The following is a 19382-nucleotide window of genomic DNA, read 5'->3' on the forward strand; positions in this document are numbered from 1 at the left end:
CTGACTGATTCCCAGCGTGCCAGGTAAAGCTTATGGAGCAGCAGCAGAAAACCCAAAGCATTGCAGATCTTCCCAAGTCTGACAAACAGACATAGGTGAGGTCCTCGTGACTTTCAGGACTCCATGCGAGGAAATGTGAACATCACCTCTGGGGTTGTGCATTATGTTCTTTGGTACGTCCTTCCTCTGCTCTTGGGGGAAAACACTTTTATTTATTTTTTTTAATTTATTTTTTCTTCCCCCTTTTCCTTTGCAAGAAAAACACCTGCCCTTGGACAGGGCAAACGTTACAGGGCAACGGGGGTATTATCGCATCATGCACTAGAGAATATTTACCCCGGTGTACATATAGCCATAGATCTCCACACCCAGCAGACCGGGGCTCAGCGGTGGCACAGACCGCACCACGAGGGAACGCTGAGCCTTTGTCAGCCAACCAAAGCCTGATAACTGCTGTCTGAGCATCCTCACCGCCCTCAACATTATTTTATATGCAGGACACGTCAGTAGTTATCACTGATCCAATACATGCAGGTGTTGATACTACTATGGATTTTTTTTTCCCTTCTCAAACATTAATTTACAATTCTCTGACAATTCTCTGACTGGCTTTATTTTTCTTAAAGACCAGCAATTTTGGGTTGGTTCAGAGAGTGCTTTGTTTTTAAAATTCTGACTGATCAAAATATTTCCAACTATATTTTTATTTTTTATTTTTTTAAATTAAAAGGCCATTTAAATGGCTCTAAACGTCAGGAAGGTAACAAACCCCAGTTAGAGGGGTCTCTAATTAAAGCACTCCCCTTTCTACCAGAATGAATTTGAACCCAAATATTTCGCTCTGCAGAAGAGTGCTCTGACTATGAGGACAAACTATTGCCAAGAGGGCAAGATATTTGCTGTCCCATCCTCCTGCTGAAATTATTTCACTTTTTGTAAACACGCTTCCCGAACCACACACTGGATCCCAAGCGAGTATCTTATTTGTCAAAGCTACGGAATGGCTCTTCCTTGCTCTGTTCAACAGCTATTTGGTAGTTTTATTCAAAATAAAAACTTTGATAGGACAGAAGAAATCAGCATGGTCCTGACCTTGTGCCTTCCAGCACCAGAGGGACTTGGTCCCTCAGAGAGCAGGTAATTCAGAGTCTCCCTCATTTCCTTCCATTTCTTTTCCATATGAAACACACAATCAGTGAAACAGGCAAAGGCTTTCAAGCACGGTGGTTAGGGCACTCCCTGGGAGATGAGATAAATCCAGTTCCCATCGGCATTTCTTTCTCCAGAGGAGAACACAGTCTGTGTGAGTGATTGCAAACTCCCACCGACACTAGGTGGCCTGCTTAAGATGCTCTTGATTCAAGTCCCCCCAGATTAGGGAAGAATAGGGTAAATGGGATGTCCCACATCACACGTAACCGTTCTGATCTCCAAACTAGTGGGTAAAGGAACAGAAATCATTTTGCAAAGGTAGTCCTTTATTTCCTCTGTTTTTACTTCAGTCTCCTAAAAGCGATTTCAACTCAGGCCAAGTGGAACACTTTGCCTCTATCAGCAGGACATTTATTTTGTTATGAAAATGAGAGAAAAATTAGTTATACTCAAGCCGTCTTATTAATACAAAAAACCTGTGTTTTCTTCTTCAGCAAGCTGGAGAAAAAAAGCTTTTTTTCCCCAAATGTGTCTACCCATTAAGTGGCAATAAACTGCTCCCTAGTATTTATTCCAGATTTTTTTTTTTCAGAAGGTTTTGTTTTATGGAATAAAACAAAGGACTGAGACCCCATCTCCAGCTGAAGGATGGGCAAGCTGGCTGCAGAGCAGGTTGGCAGAGCCAGGCCGTCTGTAGTCACCCAGGAGCTCTCCAGAACCCGTGGAGGCAGTTTTTGAGTTATTAACCCACAAGCAGAACCTCTCGCTGAAAACCACCTTGCACCTGAAGATCAGAAGGTACCATCAATGCTTGGCAGGGCACAAATAAGCCAACAGCAGCAGGTCTGAAAAGTGTTCAGGTCAGAGTGGTAGAAACTATAATGAACCAAATTAGCACACATACAGATAAGTATGATATACTGGGGAAAAGCCAATGGAGTTTGTTAGAGTTATGAGTCACAAACGTACTGGAAGGCATAAATGAAAGTGTGGATAGGAGAAATCCAATTAACACTGTCTATTTAAATTTCTAAGTTAAATGAAACCACGTATTTGCGTTTCCTAGAGGAAAGGTAGCTGTCGTGGGACTGGAAGGAACATTCAACCCCTCCACCTGAAGGCTAGATAACTACCTACAAGGCAAAGAGAAGGGGGTGAAAACGGTCAGTTTTCTAGGCAAGAATTTCACCAGTGGCATGCAACAAGGGTCTGTATTAAGGCCAGACATACTCAACATATTCAGAGAAGGTGGTTAGCCAGCAAGCAAGATCTTTGGTATTTAATTACTCAGAGGACTAAAGATGAAAATCAGCAGATTGTAGAAAGACCTAATGTTGCTGAACGGAGTAATAAAATAGTAAATGAGATTCAATGTAGAGACATCTAAAGTGAAAGAATATAGAAGAAAAAAACAATTCTTATATACAAAATGACGGTCTCTGAATTATTATTACAGAATAATGAGGTACTGGTCTTGCAACAGAAATTAATCTCAATGATCTGCGGTGGTCAAATGTTAGGCAAGGAACACAGGAAGACACCACTGCTTCCCGTTCAAAAATGGTTTAAAAGAGCAGGGTAAGATACAAAAACACATAGCAAAGAGAGGGACAGTCTCTACACGAGTGACAATTAAACAGATGCAGACTTGTCAAACTAGAAAAGCGATGACAGCGGAGGGTTGTGATACACACTCATTATGAAGGTGGACAGGAAATGACTGTTCGTTGTCGGACAACAAGTTCAAAACAAAAAAAGGGAGGTACTTCACACAGCGTACAGCCAAGTGTTGAGAATCCTTTCCACAGGACCCTAGCTGTTAAGTTTCCATTAAGTTGAAAAAGCAATGGGTCAACAAAATTGTTTGGCAGCACAGTGACAGACACCGGTCTTTGCAAAGTTCAATTCTTTCGCTACAGAATTTCTCTCCTCATCTTACTGTGTTTCCATCTGACGGGAAGGTATGCTGCATGCCAGGTTGCTGAATGAAAGGCTATCCTGTTCTTCAGTGATTCAGACCCAAACTATCTACACTGATACAAAACTGTAGGGTTTCAACTTCTACAGAACTATTTTCGGTTGAGTACAAACTCTTCTATTACAGCTAGTTCCCGCATCAAGGCTGTAATGGCTTCACACACGTTTTTAGTTAATGGACAGCAAAAAAACCTCACAAGTCTGCTACTGAAAACATGCTGTTCTGCACCGTGCTGTTCTCTGCAGCAGTGTCTGGGTCTGACTACGCCTTTCCTGCCCATGTGAAAATGCTGAAAAGCTTTACTGCTCAATTCAGCATTCCCTCTGAATGCATCTGGCGTTAGACAGCAATGAAAAGGTTTACTTACACTGCAAACTAATCCTTTGTCGTCCTAGCCAAATTCAAAAGCACCATTTTTACTGATAGTCATCTACCTAGAGTCACAGAACGAGAAACACTTGTCTCCAGACTCATCTGGACATCCCCGGGTAGTACTGCCAGGGTGAGAAAGCTGGAAGTACACGCGAGGATGCGCTGGACTGCACGCTTCGTGCAACCCGATCAGCAAACACAAACTAAATCTATCTGAACAAGTATAATCTACATAAACCTTTTCTGTATTGTTGGCCAATTCCTGGCCCATGTTTCAGCTTGCACAGATGTATTCCTGCTTCAGTATTTTGAGGTAAAAGCTGCACCAAAAAATGAGACTCCTCCCTGCCAATCCTTCTCCCAGCAAACTGAATTTTAAAATGAAGCAATTTTTCAGTCAGCAATCTCAAGCCTAAAAACAAGATTAAAAAAAAATAACAGTTTTCTAGTTATGTAATTAGTAAACCACAACACCAATGATATACTCAAGGAAAGAATAACCTCACACAACACAATTTATTCACAGGGAATAAAATGGAAGCAGAAGTATAAAATAATGATAGATTAGCACTAGCGTTAAACGTATTTCTCATATGCAATGCTTGATATTTTATGGAAGTATGGTATTAGTTATACTTCACTAGATGCAGAGCAGATGCTAAGCATGATAAAAGATTATTTTCTCGGATACGAGAAGTCTGTCCAAAAAAAAAACAAAAGGGGGAAAAAATCTGTTATTTCGCAGAATACTAGTCAAGGGAAACGTTCCTGGTTAACAGCAACACTAGTCTCACAAACGTAAATAGCTAACGAGGCAGATTTCCTAAATTTTATTTACGCATCTTAACAGCAGGTAGCTTTTGGTGCAGGAAGCTAAATCAAGCATTTAAAATCAAATCCAAATCAAACTATACACCTAGTGAGGTGAACAAGTTGCCCCTCATCATTTGCCTAATGTATTTTAAACAGTTCTCTCATTGTGTCTCGTAGAATTTAATTAATTAGTCTATCTAGATGGATAACAATTTTATTTTAAAACCAGAATCTTACAGTGCTTCTAACCTATCCTTAGTGATAAAGTATATTTTAGAAGAAGGTCTAATTCAATATTTTTAGATTCTAATATGACAATTATTACATTAATACCACTAGTTAAATAGAATAGCATTAAGCTATTAAGATAATTATATGAATCACTACAGGATTGTCAAATGGGAAACACACAGAAGAGCTTCAACTATAGTTGAAACGATGAGAATTTTAAGTACAGTATTTTATGCATGGAAACAAAATGTTTTGAATAGATTTGGCACTAGTCAGGTACCAAAACGTTGTATACTACTAGTACAGTGAAATGATCAGAACATTTGGATTTTAAACGTGCAGCTGTGATAAACATGTTTGCACACTGGAGGAAAATAAAAATCATGTTCAAATAAAGAAGAAATATTTTAAGAATTCAGAAGAATTTATCTGGGATAAATATTATTACTGAGCATTGTGGAAAAAGTACCTAAAGTAGATTTGCAAGCCTTGTACTAGCTAGTTTATCATTGCTGAAATTTTCCTCTACTAAAAAATAAGATTTTTTTTAAAATACCGTATAAATTCATTTCTTCATGAAAGGCATTTAGCATAACTACTTCCAACTTAAAAAAAAAAAAACAACAAAAAGCAAACAACAACAAAAGCTCTTGAACCTCAGCTCCATACTTATTTCAATTGCTCTTTGTTTCACCTTTCTGCAAAAGGACAGGGTCTACCCTATCGCCCTCCGGCATGCCGAAGGACTTTGGTCTTGCACGCTGCACCCCAGGCGGCCTGTAGGTGTTAGAAGAGGTAATGGAAGTGGCAGCAGAAAGTGGTGTTTTGGACCATCAGAAGTGGTATTTCTGGAAAAGTAAGAGACTGATGTTCCTGCTTGCTTTCTGCTCACCACGGCAGCCCAATTGGGGCAGCTGTGTGGGCTGGAGCAGGCTGGCCTCCAGGTGCTCCGGCCTCCTCCCAGCCCCGCTCTCCGGCACTGACCTCCGGGCCCTGCTGCCTCCCACCTCACCCAGGTCGGGGCACAGGAGGTGGTTGGCTGCTAGAGAGGGTGCTGCCCCAAAACTGCTGCCGTTTCCTTTGGGAAGAAGCAATGGACAAAAGAATCAGTTTTTTGAGGCAGCTTTCTGGTACAAGTTTTAGTAGATGGAGAGCAAGAAGTCGCTAAATCTACGCTTTGCGAGAAATTGCTAAAAGTAACATACTAGAAATTCATAGAACGGTTAGAAAATTAACTATACCTAAAATGTTTAAGCAACTGTGAGAAGTCATTGTCGATGGGCAGGCCTATACGCAGGAATGACTTCAACAGGACTGAAATGGGACTTAAAGTATTGGGTAGTGACTAATCCCAATGTTAATTACCTTCTGTGAGACACACTGAGTAAAACGCATCTGAACATACTACTACCAAAAAAACAACCACACCCAAAAAACCCCACCACATTTTTCTCGCCTGATCACAAGCAGGATAAGGAGAGAGATAACAGAGGGAAGAGAGCTGCTCTTGAAACTTCTGTACTTTTGAATACAGCAAAGAAGCAATGACTTTGTATTTGGGCTTTTGGCAAACTTGCATTCCACATCAAATGTACCTTCTGGACAGTACATCACAATTTGATATAAAAAAGGATTTGTTCTTGCTTATCTTTTACTCAGCAAAATGCTTCCAAGCAGCGAATTCTAAAAGCTCGTAAAACACCAACACCGCATTCTTTCTCTAAGATGGAAGACATCTACCTAATTCAGCCCAGGGAAGGCATGCTATGGAAAATTCTAGCACAAACAGTCCTATTTTTAATTTTGTCAGGTTTTTACAGGTTATGACAGAAATTTTTCACCGTACCTTTTCCCTCTGCCTCACTACCACAGCCCCAGCCTTCCACCAGTGAGGCAGTTGGAAGGAAGAGGCCCTAAACTCAGCCCTGTAAATTATAGTATGTAGGAGATTAAACTTAAGCCTAATGCTACAGTCAACCTTCAACAGCTGAGCTCTATAAATGGACACTCCTTAAAAGAAATCCTTATTGGTTACTATTTAAAACTACATCTCTATTAAAATCTCGACTGAAAGAAATTACAAGCGATACACATCTCCCATCAATGCCATGACAACACCACCCGGTTCAAGTATGCACTATATCATTTAGCACCATTTGCTTGCAGGTTAAAAAAATATGTAAGGGCTCACTAAACAAATATTACCAATGAATACGCTATGCAAAAGAGAATTTCTATTGTTATAAGTTAGCTTAGGTGTAAACTAGAACAATACACTTTCAGTGCACTGAAAAGCCCAGCGTCATTATTACTCTGTCAATCTACTTCCTCTGTAGACTTATTTAAGATCAGCACTGTAAAATTACAGCACAATCAAAGCAGTGTAAAGGCAGAACAGAGAAAGTTAGGGAAAAAAATGACTGATTGATGTTTTAGCCTCAGATTTTTCAATTTCATACGCAGGTAAGGGGTGGAGGGGAAAGATTACTATGCTAAATAACAACTGTATACATGCATAGCATTCTGCTCACTGCTCGATGTCTTCTGTTGAATACATCCTGCTCCCCAAAGTACAATCCCTTGAGAGTTCAACCCTGCCAAAACGTTCCTGCTATCTCATTCAAAGAATCTTTTGAATGAAGGAATTGTCGATTATTGACACATCGACCTCGGGTGAATTTTTGAAGTGCGTATATTTTCTATGGGCAGTTGTGAGCTTCCCACTTATGCCACTCATTGACCTTATCTCTCTATATGTTATATCTATATATCTATTTGTATATAGATATATATCAGAAACAGAGTTCAGATAGATATATAGATAGGTATCCATATATCTATGGGCTGTTTTAGGCTCTGTCACTGATCATGAATTAGTAACAACAAACAAGACAGCAGTTTAAGCAGTGGGATGATAGCAGAAAATATATTTAAAAAAAAGTTAACTCCCCAAAATACTGTGCTACTTGTTTCTAAGCGAGCAGGTCAGCAAGTCTGAACACAGCTCCACTTTAAATTCGCAAGCTAGACTAAGAGAAGAAAACATGGCAAACTCCTTCCAGCCTCCAGCAGATCTCAGCAACCTGCAAAGTGAAGATGCTACATTTGCTGTTGCTCTGAGCATCAGCTGTGCATCTTTCAGTCCCTGCCACAGTCCGTCCCTTGGATCTGTGTGTTTCTTTCTGCATTCAGATTTACTTTGTGTGATACATCTCCAACACAAAAAGCATTTGCTGGTCTTGCTTTAGTCTGGCTTACGATGCATTTGCTGGTTAGGGCATTCTCTTCTCCTAAGAGGTGGAAGATGAGAGAATAGCTCCTAGGCGATAAGGCTACTAAATCCAAATCTCTTGCTTCCTGGCCAAGTTATTACAGAGAAGGCAGGGTTTTGTTTTGTTTTGTTTTTCTTCAATGAACATGGCCTTGCCAATGCATCTTTCATTGAGCTCTCTCTAGGGTACATCCAAAAAAAGCCCAACCCAAGCTGTCTGCAGTTCTGGCCAAGCACAGGAGCCAGTACTGAGGTGACCAACACTCTCATGCATACAAGCAGCTAAGAAGGATTTTCATTTACTGCTTGATTTGAATTACATGTTAAAATTTCATTTTACCTTTTACGCACCAAAGTACTTCTCTGAATCTGGCCAGAGTCTATCAGCAGTTAGGATACAGAGCTGTTCTCTCCAAGACAGATTTTCCATTTCTGCACCTATTCAGAATCCCAAGAATTGCTCTGACAGTCTAAAAATACAGCACTCCAAGGGTATGTAGGGAAAGAGCTGAATTCAGAAGAGTGCTGTTTCAGTTTTGCTTCTGCAAGGGTAACATCCACCCTATCTGGATTGTCCAGGCAACGATGTGCTATTTAAATTCTGCAGGAATGGTGCAGAAAATGGCTCGTGGCCTCAATTTCAGAGACTGCCGCTACGCTGGGCCCACAGAACTTGCAATGATGGAGTCAGGACCAATCTACATCACCTGCAAGTACCATTGCAGGAACTACAGCTAATATTTTCACCATGGACAGGAAACAGAGTTAGGTCACTGGCTGCAATTTGGTCTTGAGAAAAGATTTCTGATAGAAAGACTGTAAAGCTAGAGAGAATTTTTGTATGCTCGTAGCTACCGGGGGTTCCAATATAAAGTAACAGAAATGAGAGATACAGACAAAATGTGTGTATCCTAGGCAATTGCAGAAGTCAAGTTAAATGTACAAACAGTACACACAAAATACTCAATTTCTTCTCTCCCATCCCCCCAAAAGAAAAAGGAAAAAAAATTGGATTCTTGCCAGTCCAGCTGCTAACATTAAACAACTGTTGCCATATTTAAAAAAAAAGCAGGGGGGATGAGGGTAATTTTCATTATTGTAGTTCTCTTCTGCAGTGAAACCTAACCGTGTGACAGCTCCAAAGTTATTCGATGAGCAGCAGTACCATATAACAAGTTTTGACAAGGCCGTGAAAAAAGAAAATCCCAGCAACAGAAGGAGAATTACTGAAAATGCCATTGTCCTTGAAGGGCACAAGAACGCTCCCCTGATAAAAGGTCAAATGCAATGGATAAAATATTAACAATTACAAAACCCCAAACAGGCGTATTTTGTAAAAAGCAAGCCATTGAATAATTGAAATAATATCAAAGCTGAGAGTAATCCATCAAACGTGACAGTGATACCCATATCAAAATCCTTATGCAAAAAAAGATGCCAGCTAGTAATGTTCCAGTTCGTGGTAAGAAAGCAAACCATTCACACTGGAAGCTCAGCCTTTTCTTTAATCGTGGTTCATTAAATTGTAACACACAGCTATTACAATGTAAAATAGCTAGTCTGAGTAATTCAGAGTATATAACCTCTCTTAGAAAATAATTATGATCTGGAAGGGAAAATAATTTATTTATATTCTCCTGTACTCCAGCACTTGCTAGCTTGTTTGTCTTTTAAATGGTGCTTAAACAGCCCAATAGAAGGATAAAAAGGAAATATCCTTTTCCTCCTTTCATGAGGACATGAATAAGTCGACCCAAGGATTTATAACGCAGAAGTAATGAAAATTAAGGGCAGCTTTTTTCTTTTTTAAGGGATAAGAATTTCTACTTCTTAATTAGAAGCCTACATTAGAACAACCTTAGAGACAAGAAGGAAAGACAGCAATGAACCTGCAACAGAGAAGTGAACAGAGGAAGAGATCTTCACATTCATTTTTCCTTGACAAAACAAACTCGTTCTCCTCTATATGCTACTACTTCATCAAATAGGGGTCTTAGCTATTCGGTTCATTAAAATACCCTCCACATTTTTTGGAAATTGCTCCAGAGTATGTTTGGAAACTTTCCTTGATGATTATACTGCAGTGATTGTTTAAACCAAGCTTCATTATTTAGCTTGGCTAATTCATGCCCACCCCCCTCTTTACTTTTAACACTTTTTAAACACATTAATTTGTTTCCTCGTATTAAAAGAGGAACTCAAGATGTTTTGACAAGCTCTCTGCTGCTCCAGAGCTACCTTTTGCAAGAGATTTTCCTTTCAACAGGAAAAGACCAAAGTTAACAAGCCTGTGATTATATGGAACATTTCTGAAAAAATAACCAGAACTGTATCTGATGCTCTTTATTCTGGTAAAGGGTAATGCAGAATAAGAATATCAAGCTTTGCTCCGAGTGGAACTAACAGAAAATAGAAACATCTCCTGGGAAATGGTACGGGTCCCATCTTAACAAATAACAGATATGTCTTCTCTTAACTCAAGCTCTGTGATAGTCTATGTCAGATAGCACAGGCTGCTACCCTAAAAATCTTCTAGAAAACAGATATATTGGAGAAAACAAACAAAAAACGAATACCAAGGACACCGTGGTACTTCATGGATACTAAAACACTACACTTTCAGTGTCCCGAAAAGTGCTCTACATCTTCATTGAGGTCAGCATTTGAGAACAAACAGTCTCAAAACAAAAATTCCCCACATGCCAGTATACTTAGACATGCTGCGAGCCATCTAACTAGGCTGATGCCTCATTTCAAAGTAGTTTATGGAGAAACAAAACAACTGCATGTTCACATATTAAACAAACAAACAGAAACCTAAGATATTGTTACACTGCAACAAGTTACTGAAAAGAACTGGATTCAGAAGCAAACAACACCATTTCAATCCTGTTGTCGATGACATGATGATATATTATTTTCAGAGTGTACAATAGTACTGAACGACCTCCAGAAATTATTTGATTTACATATTCTACCCAGCAGCCTATAACAGCAAGTAGCTCTTTCAGTTGGACTTACACCATACGAACATGAATGGTTTAATCCTTATAAATGGATGCAAATGTTTATCCCACAGATGTAAGGACCTGAAACTGCTCTTAATAGTTCAGTACTTCCCTTAGAGGCTTGGAGAGATCTATTACTTTGCAATGCCAAGCTTTATGCTGGGTTCATTACAAAGACTGTCAAGACCAACAAGTCAGTCCTCTAATTAGCCAGATCTCTTATTTTACCTTTCTGATTTCTGCTTGTTTAAGGCTGTACGATGCACCGCTTCTCATTTTAAAAGCCTGAACCACAAGCAGATTTTTGTCTTTTTCTGCTCGATAGTCCAGGAAGCAAACCCTTAAAAGTTAAACAACAACATCTGCTTCTACAATCTTCACAACTTCCCAGTGCCATCAAGGATGGCTGCCACATGTCTGAAATTAGACACAAATGAACCACTGGGTCGACTTACGCTCTGGAGAAAGGCAAATGCCATCAAGGACTCAAGAGAAGTGTACCACAGCACAAATGTTCACTAAACTAAGCATTCCAGTGCTGCTCCAAAGCCAAGACCTTCAAGTTACAATGCAGGGAACCTAGAGACATAAAGCACATGCCTGGCATGGATCTGAATCCTTACTGAGAGAATATGCACTGGATCTTACCAGGGATATTAGTAACAAACCACACTTTGCAGGAGATTCTGGGATAAATCTCTACTAGTCCTTGTCAATAGCAATAAAGGCTCCCCATGATGCAGCCTTCAAGAGCCAAAAAAAACCCCAATGCTGGCTTCTAACTCTGCCTCATTTCATTGTCTTCGTTTCAACTTTAAAGCTGCAATTCAAGACATGTAAAATAATGCATTTTACAGTAAATAGGGCAGTCTAAAATAACCTCAAAGTCTATTGACTAAGGTCTTCTCTGTCACTGAATTCACAGGTATACTGCTGCATGGCCTAATTAATTAAACAAAATTTGATTGATACATGTCTAACTCTTCTTTAAATCTTACTCATTTCGTATCAAAATGATTGTATTTTGTATTTGTATATTGCCAGTTACACAACCTGTAGTACTTTCAGCAATCAATTTTTTTGGGGAAAAAAATCATTGTTTTGCAATAATTACTAAGACCTCCAAGAACACTTCTCTCTTCTAAAACTTCTTTTATACAGGTTTAGTACATCACCTTTTCTGTTCCTTCTTTAAAACAATGTGTATATATATATATATACACACACACACATATATACATATATAATGCGTATTTAAAGCTCTTCTACAGGCCTTTCAGCAATATTGTAGAATACCTTCCCTGAAATAGTATACTTAACTTAATGTAGGCAGACTTAAGTACAATCTTCAAGAGGCAACACCTCTGGTCAATTATTTTCAGTATTCTCCATTTCTTTTAATGCAGACTTTCTGAAAGTCTTTATTAACCTTAGGTTCTTAAATCAAGCAGTTCAGAATTTAACTCTCAGTTGTTCAGTGTAACACGATTGTGATGAAGTAAAAGGGATTGCATAAATAATGGAATAACGGAGAAAAGAGAAAAAAAGAAAAAAAGGACAGTGACTCACAGGATCTCTGCAGTTCACAGGCAACACACTAATGCTGATTTTAATTGGTTAATTCCAGCGAGCTCAAAAAGTTCCTTCCAACACGGATTACTTCACTTTCATCTATAAAAAATACCATTTTGTCCAGCTGCTTAGTTTTACAATATCCTTTTACAGCTCTTCAGTATCCTCAATCTCATTTAAAGGACGTACCACCAGCAACTTCTTCCACCTCTGCTCTTTCTGGCAGAGTTCACAGAATGGTTGTTTTGGCTATGCTATCCTGTACCAAACTTGGACATTAAGATGAAGAATTCAAAACACTGATCCAGCATCTCACTTTACACTTCTTGCAGGAGTTGTACATGGCTCCTATGTGAAAACAGGACCAGCTTTCGTACCACTCCCCAGACCAGGTGGTCACAATTCAGGAAACAGCACAACTACTGAAGGCTACAGCACAGCATTGTCAATAGCCATGAGTCAGAAATTCAGCAGCACGTATTTTCTGTTCTGTCATATACCTCTGTATAATGCACCAATGCTTATGGTACCCACTGTACCTATCAGCACACACAGAGAAGCTTTTCTGCTGTCACTGAAAGAACCATAAGATACCAGAAGCTAAACAAAAAGAAACCATATATCATCAAGAAGAAAATTTTGGAAACAAAAAACAAATAAAAAACGCACACAGGACTGCTTGTCAAAACCCTGGAATTATTCTCCTACCCCTCCAATTAGTTTAAAACATCTTTCTCACAGTATACTAATACTTTCGGATCATTTGTTATTCGGTAGATGCTGAAAGCTATATTCCCTTATTAGTGTTTTTTCACAATCGTTTCAGTCTGGGCCAAAGGTACCAGTGAGTCGTACATCTGCCTTTGAACATGAATGCACTTGCTCCTGGTTGGTTGTCAGCAGTCCATCCATACAAACCCAAGGTAATACTTTGTTAATCTCTCCTTCAAAGTAAACACACTTTTACATTTTCCACTTACTGAGTTGCTTTGCTGTCAAGAAGACTGAAAGGGACACAGGATTTATTAAATCTATTTGTTGTACGTAGTCAAGGCAAACCTTGCTGGTTCTTTTTTTTCCCCCCCCTCAATGTATTTCACCGATACCGTCCTCAGTACTACCTCCCATTCATTATTTTGCAATCATCTTCGAATCAATTTGATTAAACTGAATTTTAAGAAGAAAAAACTTTAAAACTTCATGCAAATCTGGTCATTCCAATCACATTTTGCAATCCTTTAAAAAACAAAAGCCAGGAACAAAACACTGGACAAATAACAAATAAACCACCAGATAAATAATAAATAAATCAGACCTTGAGATGAAGTTTTTCAGAGAATATTTGAGAGTAGTTTGTTAATCAATAACAAAAATTTCTAATTAAAGCAGTTTTGCTTACAAATAAACAAAATAAAAATTATCTAATTGTCATACTAATTGAGAAATAAATATCTGCACATTTCTGCAGGTTCTCAAATGAACAGCTTTCAAGAGAATCTTAACTAACGTGATGCAACATGCCAATTATTTCAAAAATTAAACCATATAAGAAATATAAAAACAAATCCTGTAACTTCCTATGTATAAATTCCATTAGAAAACAATCCATCATAACATCCAAGTTCTAGTTAACATCAATCAGTATCACTCACTGTGCCACTTCGATAAAAGACAACCCAATATTAAAACAGTTTTAGGCTAGCTAGTATCTAACAGGATTTATTTATTGTAATAGGTTAATTTAGTATAACAAGTTCAATTTGAAAAGCCCAGCTTCTAGAATAACTAATTTAACTTCCTTCTTTACAGGAAACATGCCTATTTGAAGGCATTCCTGATATTTTCTGTGGAAAGAACACAAGATAACTGGAAAAGTATCTGCAATGCCTCTGTCACGATTGTATGCAAGGATTCTTAAGAGAACCATACGCTGGTTTGGCACTGTAATTCAGGAAAGAAAACATTCACTTACCGCAGTGTGACTGGAAAACCTGTGGCTTGACTACCTGATTGCAGATATTGCACACTACAAGATAGAAATCATCATGAGCTGGATAATGGCCAAATAAGTGCATATCTGTGGGAAAGTTAAAAATATATACAAGAATTAGAAATTATGCTTTAAATAGATATTAAGAAAAAAAATTGAAAATACCGTAGGACCGTTACTGTTATATTAACTTATACAAAACAAATTTATACACTGCTCGATTAGGGTTTCTTACTATGTTAAAGAGACATTTTTTCCTCTTCTGAATTTCAAGGAGCTATGCTAAAGCTGCAGCCGCATCCCCTCCGTCTGAGTCAGAACAATGCTCGCTGCCAACAAGTGGACTGAACGTTTCTGTACCGGTCAGCCACAGAAACAGCAGAAGAACATGTCTTTTAGCACCTCTTCCTAAGGATTATTTTAGAAAACAGGATGCCTGAGTTAGGCTCCGTGTTACAACATTACGAGCTTGACTACAGATTGCTGGAGAAAGTCCCCTGCTTAAAAGCTGGTTAGAGTAACCAAGGTCAGCTTAAACCAGTCAGGAACACCATCTCTGTTTTGAACCAGATGTCACGATGTGAAATTCCCAATCCTTTGCCAACATCCCTCCTTGTTCAAATGCCCTCCCGTTTGGTTCCCTAACAAGCCAAAGACGGTTAATGAGGTATTTCCCAGTGACAGCACGAGGAATTGCATGAGATCAAATGATGGGGCAGGCAAACGATGACAGGTACTTGTCCCTCCCAGCTGAAACACAGACTACAACGCATGCATTCTTAAGCCATTACAGGCACCGAGTAAAGTGGGCTTCAATTACTACCGAAGGTCTCCCAGCTCTGACATCAGCAGTGTCACGCTGACATCAGCGTTTCACGCTGCGTTGCTGCAACTTAAGAACAAGTGTGTGGACTCATCTGCCAATTTTCAGCTTCTAGGGCAGTCACTACGGTCACTTCTGTTCCTGTGACCGTGTTACCACACCCAGCGGTGCTAACGAAGGTGCTGCTGCCTTTGTGACCATGCGCTTGGCGCTAGCCGCGCAGATCGCGCTGCTCCCCGAGCAGGGCCGCGACATCTTCGCTTGCAGTCATTTACTTGAGGACGTCACCTCTTTGTTTAAGGATGACACAAAATGGCATTCCAGTGTTATTCAGCAGCCTCCGAAATCTATTAGAGAACCTGCAAGCGCGACTTCTGACTCAGACCAAAACACCACCCTGGCACCTTTCAAGCAGGCGCTTCTCTGACAGGAAGAAAAACGGGAAGGTCCTCAGTGAGGACAAACACGCACAACAGCAGCTGAGCGATAACCATCAGTGATGAAATCTTACTTCTGCAATAAGTTTTCGATGTGCAAGTCATACTTTTCTTTAAAAATAGCTATTTATCTCAAAAAGCTACTTCAGCAAGTACATTATTTCATCAGTTCTTAACAAAAGCAAGCATTTTGGGCCTAGCACTATTTTAAGTAATTCTGCCCTGGCCATCCCTGCTGCGCAGTTGCCTGTGATGGCAGCGCTGGCAGCCATAAAGTGGAAAGTGTCTCCAGGCCACGAGAAACCCACAGGGACCAGGACAACTGCTCTCATGTTAATTTAGGCAGCACCACAGGCAGATGCAAACAGGCTGACTGACACATCCTTGGGCACGAACCAGCACTCCCGACCCACAGATATTCCTTGGTCTGACACGATGCGAATTGTTCGTTATCCCCTGAAAACCAAAAGCCTCTTTCTATGTTACTGCTCTTACCAGGCTATGAAATCCTGGTGAAAGGCTTATTAATTGTGACCCCTTCGCAGTGCTGGTCTTGGACTACCCAAAGCTTTAAATGTACCACAAACAGAAGGCAGCAACCAACACATCCAGGGTGAAGCTTAAAGAACTGCAGTAGTTATGTATAACTACTCCAGTCATTTTTTTGGGCCATTAGTGCTAGTATTGATGATGCCAACAGCAGGCCTGTTTTGTTTCTTGTTTTTCATGTGATAAGCTTGTGGTCTTAAAGATCACTTTACATCAGCAATTCTTACGTTGGCAAAATCTCATATCCAATTGTAACATATAGATTCCCACCAACAGACTGACAAACTCCACAGAAAAGAGTATTTCTCCAAAGCATAATTTGATGAAAATTCTCAGCTCAAAAGCAACTATTTTATTACACTTCCAAAATATTTCAAAAAGTTAAAACTTCTCAAAAACTCAGAAGTTTTGTTCCTTCTGCTTGAATAGCCCAGTGAGAATCTCACTATGAAAACATACAGAAGTTGCCCTTTGCAAACACAAAAGATGCTAAAACTTGCAACTTTTTTTCCATTTTAAATTCTTTAAGTCCATTTAGCCTTCACAGCTCTGTATGCTAGACTATAAAATATGCCTAGCCCTGAAGCATATGAAGTCTGGCTGGGTCTGAGTCTGAGTTTTATGAAGTCTGGCTGCAGGGAGCGACTCATAAAGACACATAAGGTAGTAATACTGCAGAAATCTATCCCAGGTCATAAGAGTAAGAAATCAGGTTAGTTCACAGCATCACTGAATCATCTGCTTTTTCCACCAGACGTGGTCAAGGAGACAGAGCAGTACAGGACAGGTTCTGGTACCTGCGAGCTCACTGCACAACCCTTGCAAACAGGGAACATTCAGGTGTTGGGGATACCAAGGTGGCAGAAGCTGAAGCGCAAAGAAACTGCACAGATGCATGAGAGATCACACCCAAAGGGTGCCCTGAGAAGCACGGTGTCGAAGAGCTGCGCAGATGCAGTGTACGAGACATTCTGAAAGGCAGCACCTCGAAAGGTTTTTTCAGTTTGCAGATTCTTAGAAATAGTCCAGTGGAGGTGCAAACCTCTACTGTAAACGTGGGCCTTCTGATACTAAGTTGATTTACTAGCTACCTGTCAAAGTCCACTTCAACTAATTCATGAATTGCAAGGACTGAAGACCTCAAGTTGGAAATCAGAAGCAGAAAGACTACACAAATAAATTGTTACTATTCAATCACAGTAGCTACAAAACAAACCGAACACTATCATTCAGACTGGATTCCTTAAAAACTCATTATGCAGGAATTTGTAAGAGGGAAAATTCATCATGTCCAAACAGGTTCAACTAACCTTAGTAGTTCCATCAATGCTAACAAGATTGGCACAAATCAGTCTTCACGATTAAACTCATGATCCGCAAGCACGCACACAGTATATATACATTATGTTTTAATTAAAAACTGTACCAAGCATTAGTATTGTCTCACCAGAAATTCCAATCAGGGACTCACTTTATTAGGTGTGACAGTATTACAAATGCAATCCATACCACAGAGAATTTAGAACGAAGAAAACAAGGAAAGTACAAAATGATAAAGGAAGCAGAAAATAAACAAACATATCTTTTTATAGATGTTTTCTTGTTTTTAATAAGAACAGTCCAATGCTAGTATGTCCTACTCAAAGCAGCCAGGACTAAAGGGTGGTTTTGGACAATGAATTTGTTCTCAGATCTGATTATAGCCGTTTGATAATCTAGATCTTTTTATGTGCAGCAAAAAAGACAACAGCCTCTCCAGACAAAGATTTATCTTCTCGAGGCAACCATCACACCTCCTTGGCTGCTAAGCTGGAAGCAACAGTGATAAGCTTCTCAGGAAAGGTTAACTGTGGAGAAGAAAACAGAAAACAGCTCTTTCCAAAGTTAACTCAGGAAAAACCTCTTCAGGAGAGAAGGTAAGAACACAGGAGAAGACGGCAGATAATCCATGAATAAGGTGAGCACCTACCAAATAATACTGAAACCATTATCAAAGCACAGAAAGAACAGGCAGGGAGAAAGAACAGAAAGCACATGAAGAACAGAAGAGAGAAGAAGGATTGTGAAGAGTGTATTTCCTACCAACACTGGGCCACCCCCCAGGGGAAACAAGGAGACCGAGGTCGGCATTGCCCATCCCAGACTGGCACGGTGATCGCTGCCAGAGCCTGTGACCCACTCGTTCCCTACCTGCAAATACAGACAGCTACAAGTCCAAGGCAGAAGAGCAGCTGCCCACTGCTTCTGAAGAGTAAAGGCTGTCCATGGCCCCCGTCAGTTACCTCATTTTACCGGAAGATGCTTTCAGCAGACTGGGAGTATGGTCTTGATGGGAAGAACGAACAGGTAACTTATTTTCCAGTCCCCACGGGCTTTGTGGAAGGCCTATCTCTACATACACCTCTCCTCGCAGTACCGAATCACCGTCCCCTCAAAATTGCATCTTTTGGCCAGCCATGTCCATGATAGCAAACACTGACAACAGCCTTGCTTGAAAATGAGCTATTTGACTAACAGGATGTGGAGTGTCCCATATCATGTCAAAAATATGCAAGATACGTGAAAATCAGAGACAGTGAATGCTGACTGTAGGAAACCTGACTTTCCTAGATTAAAATCTTAAACCAAATATTACTGTGTGTATACTTTGCCTTGGTGCTTGGGAAACAAATGCAACTTCTGCTTGTAGTTTTATCACTAACATTTGCAAATAAAAAGACAGCTGTAGCCACATGACACAGTTTTGTGAGACATCAACTTGGTAAAATGTGCATTAAAAACACAAGTACCATAGAAACAAAAGAAAATGTTGCTTCTGCAAACTGTGGCAGGAACATAAAAATGCAGGTGTCAAATACGACTTTTTATCTTCTAAAACAACACACACAAAGGAATTATTTTTAGTAACAATCAAAGCCAGATGACTTATATGAAGTTTCTTCTCTGATATTATATAATTCATAATCACTTACATCCAACCATACAATAAAACACAAGCTAGAAATAATCTAAAACATTCTTCCACTGCAGAATTAAGGTTGTTGAACAGCAAGATCTCATAATATTGTGTGGGAAATTAAATTTTTAATGATGATCTTTTGCTATAAATTATACACACTTTAAACATTCTCTTATATATCAGCTGCTTCACTAAGTATTCACATAAAGCCTGCTTTTAAAAATATT

The 19382-nt window shown here is 39.5% G+C and overlaps 1 protein-coding gene across 4 annotated transcripts in view; it reads right to left on the reverse strand.

Moving 5' to 3' along the window:
* The window catches only part of ATXN7L1 (ataxin 7 like 1), a 116087-nt gene that overhangs the window by 61368 nt on the left and 35337 nt on the right, over nucleotides 1-19382 (reverse strand). For 3 of the 4 annotated variants that reach the window (XM_083843050.1, XM_083843051.1, XM_083843052.1), the window contains exon 3: nucleotides 14370-14474. The exons of the other annotated variant lie outside the window; for it this stretch is intronic. In XM_083843050.1, coding sequence (XP_083699176.1) covers nucleotides 14370-14474 — 105 coding nt within the window. The remainder of the gene's footprint in view (nucleotides 1-14369; nucleotides 14475-19382) is intronic. 4 annotated transcript variants of the gene reach the window in all.

Source organism: Anser anser (assembly GCF_964211835.1).
Source record: "Anser anser genome assembly, chromosome: 1".
NCBI lineage: Eukaryota > Metazoa > Chordata > Aves > Anseriformes > Anatidae > Anser > Anser anser.